This window comes from Ciconia boyciana, chromosome 3 (genome assembly GCF_034638445.1).
Source record: "Ciconia boyciana chromosome 3, ASM3463844v1, whole genome shotgun sequence".
Classification (NCBI taxonomy): domain Eukaryota; kingdom Metazoa; phylum Chordata; class Aves; order Ciconiiformes; family Ciconiidae; genus Ciconia; species Ciconia boyciana.
Genome location: NC_132936.1, coordinates 17,598,291 through 17,620,630, shown reverse-complemented (window position 1 = coordinate 17,620,630; position 22,340 = coordinate 17,598,291). Strand labels below are relative to the sequence as shown.

Here is a 22,340-nt window from a genome sequence, read left to right as displayed (position 1 = left end):
GGCTGCAAATAGGTGTTATATAGATGGTAATGGCATGGCAAAATTTTAGTTTCCAACTTTTTTTAAATTAAGGCTGTTCAGTCACTTATTACATTACAGCTCTCCTTGGAGCTTGCTGTGATGTCTGACTTTTTTATAACCTGGCCTGCTTTAACACCATTGTGACAGCTTCTAGAATGAGTTTTCTACATAAAGACTGCTGAAAAGTATTGGTTGTGTTTTTTGCTCTATTGGCTTTGAATGAAAAAGGTTCTCAGAGACTTATGCAAACTCTGAATGTGGTTTAAATATTGCTTAGTGGCTGAGAGACAAGGAGAGCCATTTGTAAATGACTTAACCAGTCGTAACCAGGTCTCTATAATATACTGAGTTTTCATGATATATGCTTGGTCTACCTGTATTTCAAAAGTACTTCCTTAAGATAGGTCAAATTAGAAGTGTGGCCAAATAAAATTATTTTAGTGCATGTTTTCACCCATAGTGTCCTGCGTACAAACTTAGGATCACGTTTGTTAGCTTTCTTGTATCTTAGACATTTATTGTATTCCTGGTTTCTGTTATTTTTCTCCCTCTAAATTTATATGTAAATTACAAAAAAGTTAATTCTGTCCTGGTTCCGGCTGGGATAGAGTTAATTTTCTTCCTAGTAGCTGGTATAGTCCTGTGTTTTGGATTTAGGATGAGAATAATATTGATAACACACTGATGTTTTAGTTGTTGCTAAGTAATGCTTATGCTGGTCAAGGACTTTTCAGCTTCCCATACTCTGCCAGGTGCACAAGAAGCTGGGAGGGGGCACAGCCAGGGTAGTTGATCCAAACTGGCCAAAGGGCTATTCCATACCATAGGATGTCATGCTCAGTATATAAACTGGGGGCAGTTGGCTGGTGGGCAATGATTGCTGCTCAGGGACTGTCTGGGCATCGGTCGGTGGGTGGTGAGCAGTTGCATCACTTGGGTTTTTTTGTTTTTCCCTGGGTTTTTTTCCTCTCTCTCCCTCTTTTGTTATTTTCCTTTTCATTACAGTTTATTATTATTACTGTTGTTGTTGTTATTATTATATTTTATTTCAATTATTAAACTGCTCTTATCTCAGCCCATGAGTTTTCGTACTTGTGCTCTTCCAATTCTCTCCCCCATCCCACCTGGGGAGCGGTGGGAGGGTGAGCGAGCGGCTGCATGGTACTTAGTTGCCGACTGGAGTTAAACCACGACAGAGTATATGGGTAAAACTTTTGCAAGTAATGGAGAATTTCCTATATTACTCTTACCTTTTCTTGGTTGCGTGTCTAGTCACTAGTGTACAGAATATAGACCAGCATAGTTAACAATGAGGTTAATAATTCTGCTTCTGGATTTTCATGACACTATGTTAATCCAGTGAAGTAGTGAATTATATGATATATTAGTGTTGTGTAATGTTAATGTATTAATTGGATTTGTGTGTCTATTTTAAGTTTCCATTTAGATCACTGTGGGGCTTTACCATGGTTTTTGCAGAAAACAAGTTTTAAAGGAAGGACGTTTATGACTCATGCCACAAAAGCTATTTACAGATGGCTTCTTTCAGACTATGTCAAAGTCAGGTAGGTTGACCCATGGGTTGTCTCTTCAACTCCTTAATTATTTCACCTATGTATCCAGTAGGAAACTTAAGATGAAGCCACCAAAGGTGGCTGGATGAACCTGGAATTTGCCACAAGTAACAACATTATAACCAGATTAGAAGTAATGAATCATCTTACTGCCATGTGGATAATGTGTGTCTCAAATAATTTCCTATCAATCAATCAAAAAACCTCCCCCCAAACTTTTCTGTCATCTCATTCTTTTCATTTGCCTTATTTGGACCTTTAATAGTATCCTCTTTTTTCCCCTGTTTGTCTCTCTTAAGACGCTCTTTTGTTCTTATGCTTTTTAATGTCTATACTTTTTCTTAAGTTTCATGGAATTAGCGAATTTTAAGCCCCTAAAGATACAACTCACTCTTCAGGACAAGGTCAAATTAAATACCTAATGTAAGCAAATGTACAAAGAATGCTCTGTTACTTACATGTTGGGGGTTTTTTTCCCCTCTTTTTTTTCTTTCTCTTTTTTTCTTCTGTTACATGCCTTGACACATCTTTTGTATGTGAGCGCAATGCATCTCTCAGTGCAACAGATTCTAGTTTGGGTCAGAACCCTGATAAACAGTCCTTCTTTAACTTGTTTGTTCTGGGCCAATGGGAAAAGTGTAGTTTGGTCTGGTTTTTGAGGACTGTTACAAGCTGAGTGTCAGACCTCTGTCCAGGGCTGGGAATCTGTTGGTACGTTTAGACAAATAGAGAGCAGATGACGAACTGAAAAGACTATTCTAGTGCGGCCTTTCAAAAGGAAGACACTTTAACTCTGCGTAGGTGTACCTGGACTTGATTTCTAATGTAGGAGACATAGCGTTGCTGAATGGGATTCTTACTGTCAGTGGGGAAAAATCCAGGAACGTGTTTTTCCAACTGTTATATAATCTAAGCTGGTAAGATGAGCTGATATTTAGCCATTTCACTTATATCCAGTAATATATCAGCGGATGACATGCTATATACAGAAACAGACCTTGAAGAAAGCATGGACAAGATTGAGACCATCAACTTCCATGAAGTGAAAGAGGTGGCAGGAATCAAATTCTGGTGTTACCACGCAGGCCATGTTCTGGGAGCAGCCATGTTTATGATTGAAATAGCTGGTGTGAAGGTATTTTCTTTCTATTATAAAGTTGAAATCAAGCCTGAATTCTAACTTAGTCATTAATTATTTGTTATTGTCCGCTAAGCCCCACCACTGTGGCTAGAGCTGTGAAATAGACTTGGACTCAAGTCAAGGTGAGAGGCCTTGACTTAAATCACGTATTTTCTCATTGATTAGAACTAGCAAGTGACATGTGTATTGAACTAGGTAGAATGTTTGGATTTTATGGGAGTGAGTTATGACTCACACTTGGAACCAGTAAACATGTAGTTTTCCTTGCTGGTCTGCTCATAGGTAGCTGATAACTGAGGCAGTCTTACAGAAGCTGCATTTTAGTAAAGTCTATAAACAGATGTTTGTTTTTGTAATTCTCATTTACCACGTCTGCCTGACTGCTTAAACGGCATTTGTCAAAGTATGCAAGTTATATTTTTCTCATAACAGTCTTATGCTAAAGTACCTAAAGAAATAGGATTATTACTAATTTTAGGCACAGAGAGATTAAATAAGTCATTGTATAATCACAGGCAGCACTGTGTCAAACCACATACTTGAAACTAATCTCATGAATTAGAGTTCAGTAGGACAATCACCGCCCAAGAAAAGTTTCATACAGCCTTGAAGAGGGAAGAGAGATTGTTGTCCTTAGGCTTGCTGTCTAGTCAGACTTTGTTCATGGTTTATAATGATTAAGAATTGTAAAAGTTTAAAGTTTAAAAAAAGTATAGAAATAGAACTGAATTTCCAATGATTACAATAAAGTTTACATACCTTACTGCTTTTTTTTTTTTTTGATGACTAAGGCATGATGGAGAAAGATTTCCCTCTTACTATGCATGACTCAAATGGATTGGGGTTTAACATCCATTATTTTATTTAATTCCCCTTGAAGCAAATGAGGAATGTGATAGTAGGTTACCTGTAGACCAGTTATCTGCTGCTGACTATATGTTTTGTTATTATTCACATTTTCATCAGTGGAATGATTGTTAAGTGAAAAATGTTCAGTTTTGAAACCATCGTTTTGGGCACAGCTGCATTCCACCCTGCAGTTAAGAATCCATTAAAAATTACTAACAGTTACAAATTACTTCTTGGTGTAATGGGGAACATGATCATTCCATTTGGAAAATCTGCTAGATTACAGGCTTTTTTTTTAAGTATCAGAAAATCTTAGAAGGATTCTTTTAAAGTAATTTTATTGGATTATTCACTATATTTACATTCTGATATGTAAATGCTGATTTATCTACTTTGTACTTCCACTTAGGACCTGCTGTATTTTCTGTTACGTCAATTTTTACTTCTTAATCATCAGTGCATGTATGCAAAGTGCTGCAAATGGCACCTTTATATCCCAAATGAAAAAAAAATCTTAATAATTGTTTACCTAATTCTGTTGCAATTAAGGTACTGCTTGAAATACCTTTACTTATTGTGGTTAAAATATTTGTGTTGTCGTACTATTGCCCTAATATTGTAAGCATTGTCCACATTAGAAGAGTCTTTAGTTAAAGTACAAGTGACCTTTTTATCATAAATTCCTTTCAAATATCTTTGTTGTATAGGAATGATAATTTTTTAAGCAGCTTTTTAAAGGCTGCTGACCTGGTAGAACCTGTAATCAGAATAACTGCTTCTCTTTGTGTCTTATAGCTTTTATATACAGGTGACTTCTCAAGACAGGAAGACAGACATCTGATGGCAGCTGAGATTCCCAATATTAAACCCGATATTCTTATAATTGTAAGTTTTACAAAATTACTTCTTTAAACTAGTAGTTAAATAATGTCGTGGTTTAACCCCAGCCAGCAACTAAGCACTACACAGCCGCTCATTCACTCCCACCTCGTGGGATAGGGGAGAGAATCGGAAGGGTAATAGGAAGAAAACGCATGGCTTGAGATAAAGACAGTTTAACAGGGAAAGCAAAAGCTGCACACAAGCAAAGCAAAACAAGGAATTCATTCACTACTTCCCATTGGCAGGCAGGTGTTCAGCCATCTCCAGGAAAGCAGGGCTCCATCACACAAAACGGTTACTTGGGAAGACAAAACACCATGACTCCAAATGTCCCCCCGCTTCCTCCATCTTCCCCCAGCTTTATATGCTGAGCATGATGCCATATGGTATGGAATAGCCCTTTGGTCAGTTGGGGTCAGCTGTCCCAGCTGTGTCCCCTCCCAACCTCTTGTGCACCCCCTGGTGGGGGTGCTACTCGCTGGCGGGGTGGTGTGAGAAGTAGAAAAGTCCTTGACTCTGTGTAAGCACTGCTCACACAAATCCAAAACATAGCCCCACACTAGCTACTATGAAGAAAATTAACTCTACCCCAGCCAAAACCAGCACAATAAGTATAAGAGTATTACTTAAATAGAGCTAAAATGGAATGAGAAAGACAGTGGAGGCTTAATGGTAGTATGTGATTTGTGTTAATAACCAAATGCTTAGGTGTTCAGAACACTCCGACATTTATTTTCAATGTATTAAGAAGTCTAAATTTTGTTCTGCAATCCTTCTGATGAAGGTGCTTAAGCCTCTAGACTAACCTTTACAAGATGGGAGATTTACTAGGTTTCAGCTTGTGTTTGCTAGATGTATTGTACAAACCTCAGTTTAGCCAGATGCATTTCTTTAGCAGATCCTAACCTGCTTCCATCTATGTTTGTTGAGAATTTGTCCTGGGTGGAGGTGCCCTGAGTGCTATTCCATTTTTTTGTTGTTTTGTTTTCTGAGCAAAATGGTTTTATTCTGAATCCATGTTCGGAAAATCAGAAGCTCAGGGGAAGCATTAAAAGCAACTGTTTCACTTGCTGAACAGTGAGATCTTTCAGAGTAATGCTTAAAATTATTTCATTCCTTGTGTCCCTTCTGACTGCTTTCTGTAACTAATAATTATTTCATTTTAAATCACATAAAAAAATTGTATTTTGTGTAATTCCTATATTTTAGACTAGGTGTTTCTAAACTATGGCACACGTACCACTAATGAGCCATGTTAATGTGATAACCCATTCATCAAAGCAGTGGCAGCATTTCTAGTTAGGAAAATAAGTACGTTAAACTTGAAACCTCTTAAAAGAAGCATCAAAATTAATACTTCTACTTTTTTTTTTTTCTTTTTTCTGATCCAGTCTGTCTTTGCAAATTGCTAGGAGGGACTTGGGGGAGGGGAAATCTTGATTATCTTGGTGGGGGTGGTTAGGGGAATTTGGGGTGGTTTTGATTTTTCCCTTTACCCCTCCGCCCCCTGCATGGTAACAACATGTTATGTTTTTTGACATTTTCTTGTTGGATTCAGAGGAGAGGATCAGGAATTAGTCTCTGTGTCAGTACTTTTAATAATGAGGTTTCTTCATATGTAGGAATCCACGTATGGTACTCATATTCATGAAAAAAGGGAAGAGCGAGAGGCAAGATTCTGTAATACCGTTCACGACATTGTAAATAGAGGAGGCAGAGGTCTTATTCCTGTGTTTGCTCTGGGTCGAGCTCAAGAACTACTTTTAATTTTAGGTATGTACCTTCCCAGCTCCTCTTAATAAAAGGCATATAAAGTTAAATGAGAATGTTTTCATGTGCAGGTATAATGATTTTTTAAAACAGCTCTTCAGCCATTTTCAGTGTGTTAATTACCTTAGAACATGTAATACTTGTTCTACATGTAATGTAGAACAATACAAACATGTAATGTTTGTTCAAATGAAAAGACCCAGTCAACTAACCAAGGCAGTTCTGCTTTGTGAGGCAGAAAGGACACCTAGAAAGGAAAAGGTAGTGGCATGGTAATATGTGCTTGACTTTTGAATCTTGTTGAACTGGGATTTCAGCAAATAGGAGCTATTACTACAGATTGGAAAGGAAACAATCAAAACATGACTGTTCTATTTAACAATATTGCTAAAAAATGATATATTTTGTTCCAAAGTTTCACTACTTTTGCCTTTTAATTCACAAACCTATATGAAGAAGTCGTTATAGGAAAAGCTGAGAAGACCGTTACAGACACTTCTAGCATTTCTAAAGTCCTGTGATAATGGGAAAACAAATTAGGCTTTGTTAAGAAGAGCAAAAATTGGGGGGGGAATTATATATTTTACATGAAATAGCTTTTTATAATCATGTATAAGTAGTTGTTACAAGGTACTTCAGAGAAAACAGTTTTTAAATAAATTATTTCCGGGCTTCTTTGCATCCTTTTAGCACATTTAATCTGTACTATGTTACATGATTTTTTACTAGTCTTTTTGCTCATGCAAACGCTGGCAAGATCAAAGATAACTATCTCAAAATACTTACTTTTAGGTGTGTTGAATCTAAAATGTTACCTAAAATACTTGAAATTCTTCTCACTTTCCATTTCAGTTTAGCTCAACATCAGAAACTAGAATGTTTTCAAAATGTGTTACTGGTCTATTCAAATGTTAATATGCAATTTGGATCTAGGCATGGGGTAGTATTCGATGTTGTCAGATTATTTACTACTTACCATTGATTGAAGTTTTTTTATTTTATAGAGAAGATAAAAACTGAACATTTTAGATCTCATGTAGCCATTAGTTTGTAATTTGTTGGCCTCTCCTTGCTGTGTGTAGATATTAAAGTGAGTTCCTAAAGATAAGCTTGAAAATACATCTAGTAGAGCTAGACATGCGATTGGATGCTTAATTAGGTAAGAAATGCAATTGCATCTCACATGCCTACACAACTGAACCTGCAGGCTTCTGTGTGTGTTTTTCTTCTTCCCATAAGTGTCTGACAAAAAATAAAATACCGCATTATGGTATAGAAAATTGTGACAATGGGTGCAGCCTTTTAATGTCACTCTAAGTCCTGCTATTGGTTATCTTTTATTGGCTGTTTCCACCTTACACTTCAGCTTTTTAAGACAGTCATGGCAGCAAGCCTCTCTGACGTGTTCTGAAAAGCTTTGTCTGCAAATCAAAAACGTTAGGTTAAAGCCATATCATTTTAAATGTACAAAAACAACCAAAAGAGTGTACCTCTATTTTTGGATGACTGTTCCTCACTTATGCAATATAAATATGTTTTAGACTAGCAGAACTGTATGCAAGTGGGAAAACGAATAAATTATGTTTGTATAGCTGCATTCAGATCTCTTCTTTGTGTTTAGTAAAGGTCATAGCTACTGTCATCAGTGATAAAATAACTTGTGGTTAGTGGAGGCTTTTTTCCTGTTTTTGTTTCAGTTAAGCTTGCAAAATATAACTGTTGGTGATATACAGGAAGCGAGGCTTGATAACTGGGTGATCCCTTCGCACCTTGAACTGCATGGATTTGTTTTACAGAACTTTGATATAGTGAATTCTCACCAACGTATCTATGTAGAGATGTCCCTAGCTGTTAGATGTGTAATTAATATTTCACAGAGACGTTTTAGCTTTATTGCAGTGGTGTGGTATAACTTGCATTGTTGTAAATGTAGATTTATTGCTGTGTAATATCATGTATACTTTATACCTTGTAGCTGAAGTTGGTGATTGATTGGGATTTGACCTGCCAAAGATATCTGACATTCATCTTTTTCTTGTTTGTTTGCCTGTTTGTTTGTACTAGTTGTATACGGTTTTAGTTGGTGATTGCTTTTTCTTCTTTAGTAGAGTAGGTGAAAAAAAAGTCTGCGGTTGTGATTTTCTGTAATAAAAATGAAAAAAAACCCTGCTAAATTTGTTTTACAAGAAGTATTAACATTTCGGAGAAGCATGCATGTTGGAGAGAATGCTGTAGGTGGGGTTGCGTGTTTTTTTGGCTGGTGCTTGGGGGGGTTTTTTTGTTCTTTTTCATTGTTTTTGTTTTTTTAGATGAATACTGGCAGAATCATCCTGAACTCCATGATATCCCTATATACTATGCCTCCTCTTTGGCAAAGAAATGCATGGCAGTTTATCAGACATATGTCAATGCCATGAATGACAAAATCCGCAAGCAAATTAACATCAACAATCCATTTGTTTTCAAGCATATTAGTAATCTGAAGGTAAGTTTGAGATAAGATTGTCTTACAAAAGAGGAAAGGTGACAGAAGAGTTCATAGTTGCTGAATAGTTTGCATGTTTACTATCCTAATAGATTGATTAGGTGCAGGTTTGTATTTGAGTTATCCGCTATCCCAGTGTTCAGAAGGCTGATTGAGGGGGCCTTATGCCCCAACTTTTCTTCCACTATAGATCCCTGTGCTTATAGTTTGCTCCGTATGGGCATCAGTAGGAGGAACTTTCCTCAAAGGGCACTTTTTATGAGGATGAAGTATAATCTGTAAACATAGGGCTCTACTTGTATGTTGTTCAAGGGTGCAGCTAGGCTGTCCTTCATTTAAGTGAGTTATGGTAACTGATATTCTTGCTGTTTGTCCATTTAGAGTATGGATCATTTTGATGATATTGGCCCCAGTGTTGTGATGGCTTCCCCAGGTATGATGCAGAGCGGCTTATCCAGAGAGTTGTTTGAGAGCTGGTGCACAGATAAGAGAAATGGAGTAATTATAGCAGGGTACTGTGTTGAAGGAACGCTTGCTAAGGTGAGTTGTTAATGCACCACAAGTTCTTAATACAAAGTAGCGTGCATGTTATGTTTGAAAAGAACTGGCTAGTAGCAAGTGTCTTTCTTTGGATTTACTGTGAAGATTGTTGTCAGTTATGCATAATTATGTAGTGAAAACTAATTGCTTTTGGCTAATACTAATGAAAAGTAGAGAAAATTTGCATATGGTCATTTCCAGTGATGTTATACAAAATAATCTTTTCTAGGAGCAGTTATCTTGTCATGAGAAAGAATGATTGATACTTTTCTCCATCTTCAGACACCTCCACCATTTAACTTTTTGAGAGGGAAGCCCTAACCCTAATTCTAGAGGAGTCGATATTAAATCTAACACTACTTATGTGTCAGCGATCATACTGCCTTGTGTATGTTGTTCCACTGTCCAGCTGTAGAGAATGAAAGCCTTCCTTCCAAATTCCAGCAGCTAAAGGCAACCAGAGCATCTAGTTTTGCCTTTAGAGATAGAAATCACACACTTGTTACATTTCTCTCAAATTTGCACTGAAATTGTATCTGAAAGAAGAATGAAGTCCCAGATCTGCTGGGGATGCAAAAAGATGAAATGGTGTGTGTTGTGCATGCGTTTTTCATTTGCGAGTGTGTGTTTTGTGAAATTTGAGAGGTTTTTTTCAGTTCTTCACATTTAACCTGGCTGCCAATATTATTTCATTGATTTTTGAAATGTAAAGCATTAGTTATATGGCATCTGAAGGAGGTTTTCAATTTTTTATTTAAAGTGCTCTTTTTTCTAGCACATCATGTCTGAACCTGAAGAGATCACAACTATGTCAGGGCAAAAACTCCCACTGAAGATGTCTGTGGATTACATTTCTTTCTCTGCTCACACAGATTATCAACAAACTAGTGAATTTATCCGGGCCCTGAAACCTCCACATGTGGTTAGTATACATGCTGCCCATTTCTCCAGAGTGGGATTCATCAAACCAGTTCACAGCCTTGAGTCACCAAGGCAGGTACTGGTGTCTAGCAGTAGCCAGCGTCCCTATGCTTTGAATAATAAAAGGTGGAGATTTTAACCATTTTTTGTCATGTTACCTTAGCAAAGTAAAGATGAACTTGCCCTTGACTGTCTGCCTGTGGGATATCTGGGGATGACTTTCAAGAGAGTGGTATGGTCCATAACCTGTTTCAGCAGTGTTTTGCGCAAGTAAGATACAGTGTAGGACAACATTAAGTTGGGGACACCACTATGAGAATAATTCACTGGAATTTGCCCCAAAATAAACAGGAAAACATTGGTTGAAAAAGAGTAGGCCAATCTGAAAGAAGGTATGTAGCAGGCAGCAAAAGACAAAAGCAGCGCTTGGGGGGAAAAGCATGAGCAGATCACAGGGAGCAGGAGATGTGAAGGACCAGAATATGAAAATGGGGACTAGGATCTGAAACTTGCTGAGACTGGGGGAGAATCAGTATGCAAGCACAGATAGCAAATAAAACGAATCATAGCAGAAGAAAAGAGGATTTAGCTTGGCAAAGAAAATTGTGAAAGTAATAAGCATACTCTAAATTGCATGTTTATTATGTATACGTTTATCTACATGTGGACAGAAAAATGTAAAGCTAACTGTAACTTTTATCATTGAACTTAATACTTCCCTTTCATAATATAACAATGTGTTCATGTATGAAAAGTTAAATGGAATCTCTGTAATGCATTCTGCTTATTTGCAGGTATTTTTCTACTAATACTCAGGGTCATGAAATCTAGGCCTTTGAATAATGCATAGAATTCAAAGACACACATAGAACTGTATGTAGTATAATTGAGCTAATGTTTCATATATTGTGACCTCATGAAATTACATTTTTATAAAGATGAGGTACAAGATGGCAGTTTTCTTGGATAATTTGCTTACTAACCATGTCTGTTTGGACAAATAACTTCTGCTAAAAGGAAAAATGTCTTTCTATAGATTTTAGTTCATGGTGAGCAGAATGAAATGGCCAGATTGAAAGCAGCATTGATACGGGAATATGAGGATAATGATGAAGTTCATATAGAAGTTCATAATCCTAGGAATACTGAAGCTGTGACATTAAACTTCAGAGGAGAAAAACTTGCCAAGGTATAAAATTAGTATTTTCTTATCTGTACAACAGTATTTTCCTTTGGGATAAAAATGACACATTTTCTTCCAAGCCTCTATTTTTAATTGGTTTCGGATTGTGTATGTTTTCTGGGGACTCAAAGTATGTGAGTGTTTTGGGTTTAGTGTTGTATTTGGGATTTGGTTTGGGGGTTTTTTTTGGTGGGTTTTTTTTTTTTTTGGCTCTTCACTCTTCCAACCTTTTCTTGTATTACATCTTGCAATGTTTGTTCGTTACTCAGACTTTCCTTTATTTTCAGAGTTAATTTTATATAATGTTTGATTTCTCTGAGGAAACTATGTTTCCTCTCCATGGTTAACTTTAGGCTATGAATACTTCAGATTGCCTTGTTGCACTACGTGTGTTTTTTCTTTCCAGGTGATGGGTTCTTTAGCAGATAAGAAACCAGAGCAAGGACAGAGAATTTCTGGAATCCTAGTTAAAAGAAATTTTAACTATCACATCCTTTCTCCATGTGACCTCTCCAGTAAGTAAAGACAGTAATATGCTCAGTAGGTAATTGGAACTTAGTGTATCCTTCTTCTATCATTAAAACACATACAATAAAGGGGTTATTTTTCTGTAATTTTGTGTTTGATAAGCAATTAGTGAACATCTTTGTTTTAGTTTGGCCTGGTTTTGCCAGAAGTTCTGAACTGTTGGAGTAAGAAACAAGGCATTCAATTCCTTGTCCACTGTCGTAGTTTAGCTTCAGTCGGCAACTAAGCACCATGCAGCCATTCGCTCACTCTTCCTCCCACCCCCGGTGGGATGGTGTCCTGGTTTTGGCTGGGACAGAGTTAATTTTCTTCCTAGTGGCTGGTATAGTGCTGTGTTTTGGATTTTAGTATGAGAATAATATTGATAACACGCTGATGGTTTGGCCGTTTCTAAGTGGTGTTTACACTGGTCAAGGACTTTTCAGCTTCCCATGCTCTGCCAGGTGCACAAGAAGCTGGGAGGGGGCACAGCCAAGATAGATGATCCAAACTGACCAAATGGCTGTTCCATACCATATGACATCATGCTCAGTATCTAAACTGGGGGCAGTTGGCTGAGGGGGGAGTGATCACTGCTCAGGGACTGGCTGGGCATTGGTCAGCAGGTGGTGAGCAGTTGCATCACTTGTTCTTTTTCCCTGCATTTCCCCCCCCCCCGCTCCCTTGTTTTCCTTTTCATTACGAATTTTTTTTTCCCCCAGTCATTAAACTGTTCTTATCTCAACCCACAAGTTTTCTTACTTTTACTCTTCCGATTCTCTCCCTCATCCCGCTGAGGGGGAGGGTGAGCAAGCAGCTGTGTGGTGCTTAGTTGCCGACTGAAGCTAAACCACAACAGATGGGGGAGAGAATCTGAAGAGCACAAGTAAGAAAACTCATGCGTTGAGATGAGAACAATTTGAAAATTAAAATATAACTGTAATAATAATAGTAATAATAATAATAAATTGTAATGAAACGGAAAATAACAAGACAGGGAGAGAAAGAGGAACAAAACCCGGAGGGGGTTGGGGGGGTAGGGGTGGGGGGGAAACAACCCCAAACAAAAAAAACCTAGTGATGCAGCCCACCACCCACTGACCGATGCCCAGCCAGTCCCTGAGCAGCGATTGCTGCCACCCAGACAACTCCCTCCTGTTTATATACTGAGCATGATGTCCTATGGTATGGAATAGCCTTCTGGCCAGTTTGGCTGTGCCCCCTCCCAGCTTCTTGTGCACCTGGCAGAGCATGGGAAGCTGAAAAGTCCTTGACGAGTGTAAACACCACTTAGCAACAGCTAAAACATCAGTGTGTTATCAACATTATTCTCATACTAAATCCAAAACACAGCACTATACCAGCTACTAGGAAGAAAATTAACTCTATCCCAGCCAGAACTAGGGCATCCACTGAAGTTTAAAAGAACTTCTATTCTTTCTGTAAAAGAAAAGAAGCAAAATTCCATTCCCCTTATGGTTACTTAAAACTTCTTTCTCTGTATGAATATACATAAAACATGCCAGTGAGAACAGAAGAGCACCTTGATCAATTGTCCTACCAGTTTCTAAAATGTCATTAGTTTTTAGTGTAAAAAGCTACAGTACAGTGAAAATATTGTGTATTGCTCCTATGCTATTTATTACTAAAGAAATTGATCTATTCTCAAAATAGAAGAATAATTAAATGGAGTAGTCGAAAATGTCGGAAGAGCTTGGGGGAAAGCAGTTCTACTGTCCTAGTTCATTGTTTGCCTTTAATGGGTGTGATAAAGTAACAAGCTTTTGCTGGTTTCTTAAGCACAAATATGTTGTTTATCTTAACAACAGACCCTCCACCCTCCTCGTTACAAACCGTCCTTTTCAACCCTCTGTCTTGAATGTATCGATGCCGTTATTTACCTATAGTGACAATTTTCTTTTTTAGGAAGCAAATTCAAAGGGATGACTTTTAATACATACTTTTAAAAATTCTTTCAGATTATACAGACTTGGCGATGAGCACTGTAACACAGACACAAGCCATTCCATATACTGGCCCTTTTAATCTGCTTTATTATCAGCTACAAAAACTTACCGGTGCGTATTTGGAAAGACATGTTCATGATTTATAGTGGTCAACTTTTAAAACAACTTATAGTCTTCAGAGGTCTTCTGAGTGGAAACTTCTTTGTCAGTAACTGAAGTGCCACAGTTTGTTTCATGTTTTACAACTTTAATCAGATTATGCAGCTTCTGCCAGATCCAGTTCATGAGTGTGACACATCCTTTTTGGGGGATTCTACTGTAGTTGTAATACAAAATCCTGAGTATATAGTAATACAGAGCCTAGGCTGATTTTTGTCTCCTGTCAGCCCCCAAAGTGAGTGCCATAGCCACTCTGATGCAAAATTTATTAAGTGATCTTTTATCTCCAGCCCCAAAATAGAATGGATAGTGCGATCCAATTAATAAAAACAAAAGCTCTGTCCTCCTTTGTGACAGATAGCCTCTTTTGTCCCTCTCCAAGAGGCAAGAATCTAACCTCTTTGGCTTTTTCTGAGTCAGAATCCGTTTAAATCTGCCACTAGTGTGATCCCCAGTGCCTCTGTCTAGCTTTCTTAAAGGATAGGGGCAACTCCTGTCCTAGTTCATTAAAGGCACACACACTTTGCAGGATCCCTTTCCAGATTTAAAGCTGAGGATTTTTTTTCTCTAGTGTCAGAATCTAATTCATATCACTAGTGAAGAGAGAACCTATATTCAGTTGGTGTTCAGGTCTCCTAGCCTGAGCGCTACCTGTCACACAGATGCTTTTGTTTTATCCCCTTTGCTTATGTAAACAATGGGTTATCCTTGAAGGGTGTAAGAGGAGATGGTTAATTCTGCAAATGGAGCACTAAATTTCTCATTTGTTTTCTTTTTCATTGGTGTACACCTGTCAGTGTACTAAGCCAGTCAAGTATGAAAATTCAAAACAAGTAAAATGGCCAATATTACATACTAAAAAACCCCAAACAGTCCAGACCAAAGAAAATAATTTTGTCAGGCAAGGGAAGAGAGTATGCACTTCAGGCTTAGAAATAAATTGTGAGCTGCTGCGAGCAGTTGTGATGATAATCACAGCATTCTTAAAATTACCTGTTTGCTTATGCAGATAAAGTTAGTCTTGTTTTCAGTATAATTTTATCCTTGCTAACCATTTGCTATCACTTCTTAGGTGACGTAGAAGAAATAGAAATCCAACAAAAACCAGCCTTGAAGGTTTTCAAAAATATTACTGTGATCCAGGAACCAGGCATGGTAGTCCTTGAGGTGGGCATTGGTGAGGGAGAAAGAAGTATTTTGTTCTCCAGTTTCTGCAAAATAGTATCGTATAGATGCCATGCAGAATTAAATGTTTTAAGTAGTTTTCTGTTGGATGACAAGTAGAATGAAAGCTAGAACAAAGTTTCCCTTGAGCTATAGTGCTGTGTTGATGCATGTTGTTTCATTTAGTCACTGCTAGTTTATTTTTTGCTGACTCAAGAGTATTATGGCAGATTCGGTGCCCTTTTTTAATTTGGCAAATAGTAATTGGAAATAATGTCAAATGGTGTTCCCTCCTTCCCCCTTCACTCTCCCCCACATAGCTGTGGTAATTAATAACTACTTCATAAATGTGTTCAGAAACATTCAACAGCTTGAATTTTTCATAGGAAGTTACTGGAATATGCCAAGTTAAAAATAGTTAATAGTTCAGTGTAAAATGTATGACAGTCATTTGAAGCTAGAATTCAGAGAAAAGCAAATAGGAGAATGCAATGAATGTTACATTGTTTTTGTGTTGCATTATTCATTCAGCCCAAATAATGGGGTCAAATTACAATTTTTTATTTTTTTATTTTTTTTATATCTTCCAGTGGGTGGCAAATCCTGCTAATGATATGTATGCAGACACCGTGACAACAGTGATTCTGGAAGTTCAGTCAAATCCCAAAATACAGAAAGGTAGTAAGTTTAGCATATGCTTATTTAACTGAGGTATTTATTCTTAATTTTTTTGTATCAAGCTTAGAGGGATATAATATAATGCATTGCAATAGATTGCAGTCCCACTGTTGTACTTCCTCTCCTTATGAAACTTTTCAGGGAGTAAGATTTGCTACTTAAAAACAGAATTACAACTTGGTCTTCATTATTTGTAACACATTCATTTGTTGCAGTTTTTTCTTATGTGGTAGCTGACTGTGGAAAACGTGACCTTATTTAAAATAAGTTAAATATTACTCACTTTAGATTTTTGTGTATAAACATTTTATGATATCTCATTTAAATATGTCAGTTTCCCATCTGAAAGTTATTACCATTCATGAGTGGTATTCCTATGACTACATCAGAAAGAGTTAGGTAGACAATGCTCGAAAATAAGTCAGACTAATTTCATAATTACACTTATGCAGACCCTGTAACCAAGTAATATTATTGGGTGGTGATAGCATCATCAGATATTGGGTTTGATGTTGCTGTTCAAGAATCACAGCAATTTTGTTTGGATTACTAGTGATGATAGTTTTGTATTTTTTGTTCCACTGTTTTGCTTTTGAACATGTACGTCACTGTGCTAACAATCTGGAGCACATATTGAGTGTTGGGTTGGCCACTGAGGATAAATGTTGGCAGCTTAGCAACACAGTAACACAGATATTTTAATGATAATCCATTTATCAAAATAAAATAAGGGATTTTTTTTCTGTTTTCTAGGGTTTTAAATCACTTTTTTTGCCACTACCTGCATCATTACTTGGAATATATGTTATTATTTTACTTACGAAGATCTTGTTAAATTCTGCCTTTGTGTACCCTTGCTCACCTAGTGACATAAGTGACAGTTGTGTATCCATCTTAGATGTGTATTCCTCTCCAGTTTGGATGTGGTCAGGCAAGCAGAACCCAAAATTCTGTTCTCTGAGTGTTACATAAAAGTAATTCCATTTGGGTTTTTTTTAATTCATCAAAAGGCCAATATTAGTAGTGATTATATTAAATTAATCCCAAGGTCACACCTTAAAAACTCATACATTGTCTGTAATGCCCAGCAGGTAAGTTCTGTGCCCTTAAATAGGGGACCAGTGGCACATGTGACCTTAGTGCCTGTTTTTTCTTTGTGTGGAAAATAGAGTGCTGGGAGGAGGTGAGGAGGTCCTTCTGACATGAACCCAGGACACATCTGAACCCGGAAGCCTTCAAAGCAGTCTGAGATCCTGTACTATACATATCGTCCCTTCAGCCTCTGTTAACAACTCATTCTGTCATCATCTTCCTTTTAACCGGTTCCAAGGTTAAAAATTCTGTACTCTTCCACATCTTCTGATCTTACCTAAGGGTTTTTCATGTCATTCTGTATCAGATCCTCTACTGAAGTCTGATGGTCTAGGTCTGTCCTTAAAATAACTGATGTTTTTACATTACCAGAGACTGATAGTGAGGAGTCTGGCTTGGTATGTCTTTTATGAACCCCACATGGCGTTTTATTCGTAACAATTCTCGTAGATTTTTCTTTCCAAACCAGCGTGGAAAGCACGAGAGCTATATGGACAAATAAGTGTTTATTTTCCCTGGGTTACTCCTCTTGTATTTTTATTATTTATTTTGTAATTATATATAAAATAGCGATCACTGTTCCATAGGTGTTTAGTCCCACACCTGAGTCAAGAAATCTGTTAAAAATCCTTTCTTCTGAGTTTATAAATTCATGTAGCAGTTCTTACATTGTTTTGGGATAAAGCTTCTCCAGTCCCCCTGATCTAAGCAAGTTCAGAGTGTAATTTTCTTATCTTGTTTGTGATCACTTTATATCAGCCCTTCTAGCCACACCATCGTGTTCTGTTCTACTGAAACTAACTGAAAATAGAAATTTTATTTTTGGATGGTACTTTGACCTCCTTCCCCTCCATATTTCTTTATGTGGCTGGAAAAAATCTTGTACTGTTTTGCTAATTTTTAAAATTCTTATTGTAATATCTGACTTGGCCTGACTTTTGGTAGTCCCCACTTTATCTGTACAATCTTCTAGTGACAATATCTAGCTTTTTTCTCCCATAGTTAATTCCTCTTTCTATTTTTATATGCCTTTTTGCATTATTTCTCATGTTCTTTCATGGTGGTGATTCTATCAGCTAATATCAGGTGTGGCTACTTGCAGGATTTTTTCCTTTATTTGGGGTTTTTAACACATTCCAAATACTTCTTGCACTTGTGTATGGTAGAGTATTTTCACAGGATCACAAGTGATTGAATTTAAATATCTTAAGTTATTGTTGCTCAGCTGAGCATGTGCCTACTCTCACCTCATTTCCAATATAAAATTGTTTTGCTTAGTACATTCAGTTACCACATCTTATCTAAGGGATGGTAAACTTTTAAGATGCACTTGCTTGGTCTCTTGCAATTATGAAGTTCTTCAAAGAATTTCTAAGGGATTCTAACTACCATTGTGTTTGGTTCTCTGAACTCTTCAGATGATTTAGAAATCTTGAAAACTAGTTTTTAAAAAGCCACCTTCTGAATAAACTCTAGTTGTAGATCTGTTTTGTTTATTCATCAGTGAAACAGGTAGTGATTTTTTCACAACTAGCTCTTCCTATAGACTTCTTACTCCTTTTAATGATCAAATACTTAAATTTTCAAAAGCAAATGACTTGTTTTAAACTATCTCTTGATTTTGAAACCAAGTATAAAACCAGTATCATTATTTTTATTTCAAACTCTGTATCTTGAAACACATGCCAGGAATGTCTGTGCCTGTTACTACTGCTCACACTTGCTGTCCAGTTCTATTTTGTGTACGCTCTGCATGCTCCTAGACTCCATGATGCAGTATTTTCCTATAACAATAGGAAATTGAGGGATTATTAAAAAATTATGAAAGTGCATTATTTTCTCTTTTAAGTAAAGGGAATGTGAGAAGTAATGTGCGCTAACAATAAAAAGGAGAATTGAGAAGTGAGAATTAGACTTGCAAAGTTGTCCACTTTAAAATGTGATAAGTACAGGAAATATAAATTTTAAATGTATGTACTTCCTTGACTCTCATCTTTTTTTAAAACATTTTCTTTATAATATGTTTAAACATATATACCTTATATAGCTTTTAGATTGTTTATCATGAAAGTGAATTAGGAACCAGATTGTATCAATAAGCTAATCTTCCCACCCAGTAAAATGTAAAAAGTAAAATGACTTTTTCTTTTCAGCTGCAGTACATAAAATTTGCAAAAAAGTAGATATGGATGTGTATAGGAAGAGAATGGAGATCATGCTTCAGTAAGTTGGCATATATTTTTCTAGAGGAAAATTATCACTGTCAATCATGTAAATACAATAATTTTAGTATAATACAGTTACTTAAAAATACTTTGTGCAAATTTAATTTCTGTGAACACCAGGAATTAAGTAAAGGAAGAGGTACAGTAAAAAAAGTTCTTGGCATCATTAAAATTTTGAATACAGGGCCCAGTTATTTCTTTTAGAAGCAATTTTTTAAGTTGTCTCCCAAAAGTATGCTATGAATGCTTATGAAAATACTGTTTTGGATCACTTCTCTCTTAAAACTTACTCTGATGTATGTTCTGTTATTTAGGTAGAACTTTTACCTCCTTTGAAATCAAAGGATCCTTCTGTTCATTTATGATGAGGGGTTGGGTTTTTTTGGTAAAATACTTACTGTTATGTGACACCCACTCTCATAATAATTTAGATTGGTATTTGTTAATTATAACTGAGTGGGTTAAATAATAATTGCTGAAAGGAGATACTCTGCTAACAAAATGCCTTTGGAAGCCTAAGATTAATAGAAAGAAAAATGTATGTTTGCTGTTTGGCCACGTCTTACATGCATAGATCTTTGTTTTAGGGATATGTTTGGAGAAGACTGTGTGAGTTCAAAAGATGGCTCTGTCCTGTGCGTCACAGTTGATGGAAAGACTGCAAACATTTCACTGGAGACTCGGGTACGTACAGCAAAGCACTTGCTTTTGTGTGCACTATTGTTTAGCAGAGGTGAGTCTCCAGTCTAGTATACAGTGCTGCCTAGAATGTGTACCCATGTGCTAAGGAAATGTTTTTGTATTTGGTATCAAAACAGCTTAAGCCTATTCACTTTCCATTAATTTCACTGGCATTCTCATCAGCCAATCAGTACACAGACTTTCTGAGAGAAATACCGATCAGCCTGCAAGCCGAGTTTACTGAGTTTGTTACAGAAGCATTTGCTAGCGAGTTTACATTAAAAACATGCTTGCAATGTTTATGTAACAAATGCAGTAAATTTGGAAGAAAACCGAGTATTTTTCAGCAGCTCTCTACTTGTATAAAAATGAATAAAGGAAGACTGTAGAGGAGAAACTGATTAAACCCACAAATTTTTTTTTTTAATGCTCTTAAAATGTAGGCTCTGGTCTTAATAATTGAACAATCGCAGAGTAGGAATGATGCTAGTAACATTTTTTTAGTCATCTTGATCCTTTTGTAGCTAAATTGAAAGCGTGAAATACTCAAAGAAATACTTGATTAATTTACAAGCTAGATTCAGAATTGGATGTCATGCATGTCAGAAGGTTGCTTTAAGAAGCTATCACACCTAGTTATTTGAACAATGTGGAGCTGTAAAGAATGGTTAAAGCCATGTCCTTCGTGTCCTTGAGCATTTTAATGTGTTGACTTTCTGTCATTATTAATAACGTATTAAAACTATATAATGTATTACCACTATCCACAGTAGTAATATATTCCACTGGAGTAGCTCTCAGATGCTGTCCTTAGGGACCATAACAAATGTTTTAAGTGTTCTTCAAACCCAGAAGAAAAGGTTGGTCCCTGCCCAAAATTTGTTACCTATTGAAACAAAACAAGCAAATGTTAATTATCTTAAGAGGATAGTGAGTTACAGTTTTGTGGTTAACACACAATGCTTGCTGTGTCATCTTTTTTCAGTTTTTTAATAAACGTATGCTACATTTCAATGTATACATAGTACAGAAAAATACAGGACTGATGAAAAGAGCTCTTGCAATAGAGAAAAATAACAAGACTGGAAAAAAATGCATACTGCTTAATCAAGAAATTAGGTTTCATTTTCATATATTATACTGATATATGTCATTATTGTTAAAAGACTTGTGTACTGACAGAAACCCTAATGGCAACTCAACTGCAACAGTGTGTATCTTTGTAATACTTATTTTACATACTGTGTTGGCAATGGCAAGCTTTTTGCGAAGCCATTTTGTCAAGCCATTGTGAACCAAGAGTTACAAGAAAGATGTCGTCCTTTATGCACATATGTATCTTCTGATAAACCTTTAATAGCTTTAAAATAAAAAGCTGTTTAGTTTAGATCTGACTGTATGATGGGACATGTGGATTTATTTTTTCCACGTTAACTTTTAACACAGTGCTATTACAGTTAACATGCTTTTAACTGCATTGTTAGATAACATTAAATGCATGTTTGCTGTTTCAAATGCCTTTTCCCCCCACCCCTCCCAAGCTTTTATGGTTGAAAGGAGTTACTTGTTCAGAAGAGTAACAAGTTAATACTGACTTAGAGAAAGCACAGTTTTAGACCCTATGAAGGGTCTAAAAGGCTCAATAGGGTCCATAGGCTCAAGGGTCCATAGGCTCAAGAATAGTATTGCAAATGCTGCCCTTTGTTTTTGAGATAGAGCAGTCAGGGGACTGGGTTGAATGTTGATGAACTTGCATGTTTGGGGTGGGCATCTTTCTCTAGGAAGACTTGTTTTAGTGATAAATGAATCTCTTTGAGGTTTTATTTTGATGTAAATGTTAACTTATGGGTGTGGAACATCAGTGTGGAGACCCTCTGAGTACGGGTGCCTGTACCTCTGTGGTGAATGCACGTGTTTTACAGTATTAACCTAATACAATGCAGGTGTATTCACAGATCAAATGAAATCTCCAAGGACTGAACCTTGTGTGGTTTTATTTGATTTTGAATTACATGTAATCTACAGCAATTAATGCATTTTACATAGCAGTTTTGAAACAAGTTATTAATCAAACATAAAACTCAAGATTAAGCTTCTTGTTCCTCAGCAGGACTTGCATAAGTCTTCTCTGAACTCTTCTGCATGTTGGCAGACCATTTAAAAACATAGTGCTGCTCTTGATAAGTTTCTTTTCAATTTGCATGCCTACTTTTTCCTTTCCCCTTATGAGCATTCTTCACAAGCTGAAAAGGAATATGAAGTGCTAGTTGTTTTACTTCTTTTGTTCCCAGACAGTTGACTGTGAGCCAGGAAGCGAAGATGACGAATCCCTTCGTGAAATGGTGGAACTGGCTGCACAGAGGCTTTATGATGCCCTCAGCCCAGTATACTGACCTCTGTAGATACCTAGGACACATCAAAAAAATCTTTTAAATGTTCAATTTATTTGGACTATTTTTTAAGAGTAAATAAAATTTTTTTCTTCAGTAAGTCAAATGTTT

General features: G+C 36.7%; 1 protein-coding gene across 1 annotated transcript in view; it reads left to right on the top strand.

Annotated features, from left to right (window-relative positions):
- Window positions 1-22,340, top strand: part of CPSF3 (cleavage and polyadenylation specific factor 3) — a 24,345-nt gene extending 2,005 nt beyond the window's left edge. Inside the window, exons 4-18 of the mRNA XM_072855074.1 lie at window positions 1,458-1,586; window positions 2,553-2,730; window positions 4,381-4,470; window positions 6,090-6,240; window positions 8,547-8,722; window positions 9,104-9,262; window positions 10,038-10,184; window positions 11,220-11,372; window positions 11,773-11,881; window positions 13,853-13,951; window positions 15,072-15,166; window positions 15,754-15,841; window positions 19,087-19,156; window positions 19,746-19,842; window positions 22,131-22,340. Of these exons, the coding sequence (XP_072711175.1) occupies window positions 1,458-1,586; window positions 2,553-2,730; window positions 4,381-4,470; window positions 6,090-6,240; window positions 8,547-8,722; window positions 9,104-9,262; window positions 10,038-10,184; window positions 11,220-11,372; window positions 11,773-11,881; window positions 13,853-13,951; window positions 15,072-15,166; window positions 15,754-15,841; window positions 19,087-19,156; window positions 19,746-19,842; window positions 22,131-22,232 (1,843 nt within the window). The 3' untranslated portion in view covers window positions 22,233-22,340. The remainder of the gene's footprint in view (window positions 1-1,457; window positions 1,587-2,552; window positions 2,731-4,380; window positions 4,471-6,089; window positions 6,241-8,546; window positions 8,723-9,103; window positions 9,263-10,037; window positions 10,185-11,219; window positions 11,373-11,772; window positions 11,882-13,852; window positions 13,952-15,071; window positions 15,167-15,753; window positions 15,842-19,086; window positions 19,157-19,745; window positions 19,843-22,130) is intronic.